Source organism: Accipiter gentilis, chromosome 6, assembly GCF_929443795.1.
Source record: "Accipiter gentilis chromosome 6, bAccGen1.1, whole genome shotgun sequence".
Taxonomy (NCBI): Eukaryota; Metazoa; Chordata; class Aves; order Accipitriformes; family Accipitridae; genus Astur; species Astur gentilis.
This window is the reverse complement of record NC_064885.1, coordinates 5,840,229-5,844,200: the sequence shown is the minus strand read 5'-3', so window position 1 is coordinate 5,844,200 and position 3,972 is coordinate 5,840,229. Positions and strand designations below refer to the sequence as shown.

At 68.9% G+C, this 3,972-nt stretch overlaps 1 protein-coding gene across 1 annotated transcript; it reads left to right on the top strand.

Annotated features, from left to right (window-relative positions):
• The first annotated feature begins 662 nt into the window (after positions 1 to 662).
• Positions 663 to 3,348, top strand: PIPOX (pipecolic acid and sarcosine oxidase). Its single transcript, XM_049802609.1, has 8 exons — positions 663 to 788; positions 1,294 to 1,442; positions 1,916 to 2,117; positions 2,197 to 2,379; positions 2,442 to 2,594; positions 2,663 to 2,821; positions 2,973 to 3,048; positions 3,151 to 3,348. The coding sequence occupies exons 1-8, from the start codon at positions 663 to 665 to the stop codon at positions 3,279 to 3,281; spliced, it is 1,179 nt and encodes a 392-aa protein (XP_049658566.1). The 3' UTR covers positions 3,282 to 3,348.
• Positions 3,349 to 3,972: the final 624 nt, after the last annotated feature.

Genomic DNA, 3,972 nt, shown 5'->3' with positions numbered 1-3,972 from the left:
AAGCAAGCAAGGGGGGGTTCCCATCGACACACAAATGGGAGCATCGCCGAGCCCCACATCCCACCGCAGCCGGAGCCGGCAGCCACCGACAGGAAGGGAAAGGGGGATTTATTGGAAATCATTTTCCAGCACGTTTATCCCACCCACTCGCTCTGATCTCGCCAGACGTGCCGTGGGGCTGGGGGGGGGCCGCGCTGCAGTGGTGGGGGTGAAGGTGATGGGGAGACGCGGTGGTCTGCGGTCCCCAGGGCTGCGGGGTTTGGGGAGCTGGTCCTGGTGGTCCCTGTGCCGTGCTGGGGTTGGGGTGAGCAGAGGGTACAGGGTGCCAAAAAAAAAAGGGCTAAAAACACCCATCCGCAGCGGTGCAGGGGTGGCTGAGAAAGGAGGAGGCCGAATTTTCCCGGTGCTGCCGGCTGGGCCATCGCTGCGGGACGAGCTGCCTTCCCCGGCAGGACTGGGTGCTGGCACCGGTGGGGGTATGGAGATGCTGCCGCCCGGCCAGCGCCGAGGGGCGGGAAGGATGCGGCCCCTGCCACCCCTGCAAAGGCTGGAGGGCGGCCAAGATTCTGCCAACCGCTCGTCTCGGCCGGACTCTGCCCCTTCCCTCCCCTTGGCTTGGTTCCCAGCTGCCCACGGGGACGGGGACAAGGACGAGGACAGAGATGGCTGCCCCCAGCCAGCCCCACCACGCCACCTACGATGCCATCGTCATCGGGGCCGGCATCCAGGGCTCCTTCGCCGCCTACCACCTGGCCCAGCGCCACAGGGACACCCTCCTGCTGGAGCAGGTACCGGTGTCCCCAGCCCTGCCGTGTCCCCAGCCTTGCCGTGCCCCTGTCCCACCGTGTCCCCAGCCCTGATGTGCCAGGGTGGGCGCCTGCAGACCTGGCTCCCCTCTGCCACCGCACGGGAGCCGCTGCCGGCACCCCTGGTCCCCGGTGCCAGCAGTCCCGTGTCCCCAGCACCAGGACCCCCATGTCCCCAGTGCCAGCACTCCCATGTCCCCAGGACCCCCATGTCCCCAGTGCCAGCACTCCCGTGTCCCCAGGACCCCCATGTCCCCAGTGCCAGCACTCCCATGTCCCCAGTGCCAGCACTCCCGTGTCCCCAGCACCAGGACCCCCACGTCCCCAGGGCCAGGACCCCCATTTTCTGCTGTTTCCCCATGCCACGGTTGGCAGGGCAGGCTCCGTCCCCAGGTGTCCGCCGCGTCGCGGCGCCGGCGCCCGTGGGGCTGGCGGGGTCGGGGGTGGCGGTGGCCGTGGTCACCCCCATGTCCCTTGTGCCCCACAGTTCATCCTGCCCCACTCGCGGGGCAGCTCGCACGGGCAGAGCCGCATCACCCGCAGCGCCTACCCCCGAGTGCCCTATGCCCGCATGATGCCCGACAGCTTCCACCTCTGGCAGCGGCTGGAGGCCGAGGCCGGCACCAGCCTCTACAGGTGACGGGGATGGGGACACAGCCCCCACCGGGCACCGTTCCCTCCCCGTGGGTCCGGGCTGGGGGCTGTGGCTGCTGCTCTGTTGGGGAACAGCAGTGGGCAGGATGAGGCCATCCCCGGCAGGCAGCCGTCAGCTCCGGCTGATTTATGGGGCTCCATAAAGGAAGCGCCATTAAGGAAATGAACATCTAAACGATCCCCCACTGCTGGGGTCAGGTCTGATGGTGCTTGCTGTATTTGGGGCGGGGGGGAGTGCGATGCTGGCATCCGGACCCTCCCCACACATCACCCCATGCGCCCTGCCCGTATCACCCAGCATCCCGCCGTGGGGTGCCGCGGCACCAGGGTGCAGCACATCCCGAGCATCGCCAGTGCCACCGTACCTCGGTTTCCCCCAGGACCAAAGCAAAGGGGGGGGGGGGTCTGCGTGGGGAGGGGGTGAGGGGAGAACTGACGTAGCTGGCCGGGCACAGGCGGACGGGGCTGGTGGTGCTGGGGCCGGCGGGCAACCCGGAGCTGGAAGGCTGCCGGCGCAGCCTGCGTGCCGGCGAGGTCCTCGACGCCACGGCACTGGCCCAGAGGTTCCCTGGCCTCCGGCTCCACGCCGGCGAGGTGGCCTTGTGGGATGGCACCGGTGGGGTGCTCTTCGCCGACCGGGCGCTGCGGGCGGTGCAGGTGGGTGCTGCCAAGGGGATGGGTTGGGTGTCCCCTGGCTCCGTCCCCGCAGCCACGTCCCGTCACCATCCCAACCCAGGACGTCTTTCGCCGGCACGGGGGCACCCTGCGGGATGGGGAGAAGGTGCTGCGCATTGATCCCGGGACTGTGCTCACCGTCACCACCGCCGCCGGAATGTACCGAGCCCCCCGGCTCATCATCGCGGCCGGAGCCTGGACCGGTGCCCTCGTGGCACCCTTGGGTCTCCATCTGCCGCTGCAGGTAAGGGTCGGTGGCACCGCGGGACGGCGTGACCGCGGCCAGGGCTAACGCGGTGACCCCAGCCCCTGCGCATCGACGTCTGCTACTGGAGGGAGAAGGAGCCGAGGAGCCCCGGCGCAGGCGGAGCTGGTCCTTGCTTCATGGCCATGGGGCTGCCCCGAGCCCCCCACGGCATCTACGGGCTGCCCGCCCTCGAGTACCCGGGGCTGGTCAAGGTGAGCGGGGCACGGTGGCAGTGAGGGCAATCTTCAGCCGGCCCCCCCTGACCAGCTGCCCCCCCCAGGTGTGCTACCACCACGGCAGCCCCGCTGACCCTGAGGAGCGGGACCGGGTCCCCCTGGGTGCCCCCCACCCCGACATCGCCCTCCTGAGCAGCTTCATCAGCAGCTACCTGCCCGGGCTGGAGCCCCGGCCGGCCGTGGTGGAGACCTGCCTCTACACGGTGAGACCCCCCCTCTGAGGAGCAGGACCCAGGCGTTTGGGGTCCCAAGCCTTCCTCCACCCCAAGGTGGACCTTGCCATGCCTTCCCCCCTCAACCTCGGGTCCGGGAGAGGACCCCGGACCCCACACCCTCACACCATGGCTCTCCCAGAACACCCCAGATGAAGACTTCATCCTGGACAAGCACCCCGAGTTCAGCAACATCATCATCGGGGCCGGCTTCTCGGGTAGGCGAGGGCACCCAGCCCTCCCTCCGCCCCAGCACCCCAGAGCTGGCTGGGCCCATGGGGGTGGCCGTACCCCCCCCAGCCACCCTCTCCTCCCCGCAGGCCACGGGTTCAAGCTGGCGCCGGTGGTGGGGAAGCTGCTGTGTGAGCTGAGCCTGGGTGAGGAGCCGTCCCACAGCACGGCCCCCTTCGCCGTCACCCGCTTCCCCGGTGTGCTGCGGGCTGCGCTGTAGGTGCAGGGCCCCGGCCGTGCCCGCACGGCTTCGCGCTGGCCTGCAGCTGTGTCCCTGCATCCCGGTGTCCTTACATCCCAGCGTGTCCGCATCCCCACGTATCTCCATCTCCCTGCATCCTGGTGTCCCGATATGCTGCACCCCAGCACCCCTCCACCCCCACACCCCAGCTACTCTGCATCCCCACATCCCCACATCCCAGCACCCAGCATCCTGGCACCCCTCCATCCCAGTAGCCCCCATCTGTGCACCCCAGCACCCCTCCATCCCCACATCCCAGCACCTTGGCATCCCCATACCCCTGCATCCCTGCTACCTGCATCCCGGCATCCCTCCATCCCCACATCCCGCATCCCTGCTACCTGCATCCCGGCATCCCTCCATCCCCACATCCCGCATCCCTGCTACCTGCATCCCGGCATCCCTCCATCCCCACATCCTGCATCCCTGCTACCTGCATCCCGGCATCCCGGCATCCCGGCATCCCTCCATCCCCACATCCCGCATCCCTGCTACCTGCATCCCGGCATCCCTCCATCCCCACATCCTGCATCCCTGCTACCTGCATCCCGGCATCCCGGCATCCCTCCATCCCCACATCCCGCATCCCTGCTACCTGCATCCTGGCATCCCTCCATCTCCACATCCCGTATCCCAGCACCCCTGCATCCCTGTACCCCTGCATCCTGCC

Coding starts and splice junctions, on each gene's coding strand:
- PIPOX (XM_049802609.1), top strand. CDS start 663: ATGGCTGCCCCCAGCCAGCCCCACCACGCCACCTACGATGCCATCGTC. Junction 789..1,293: donor ACACCCTCCTGCTGGAGCAG/GTACCGGTGTCC, acceptor TGTGCCCCACAG/TTCATCCTGCCCCACTCGCG. Junction 2,822..2,972: donor TGGAGACCTGCCTCTACACG/GTGAGACCCCCC, acceptor TGGCTCTCCCAG/AACACCCCAGATGAAGACTT.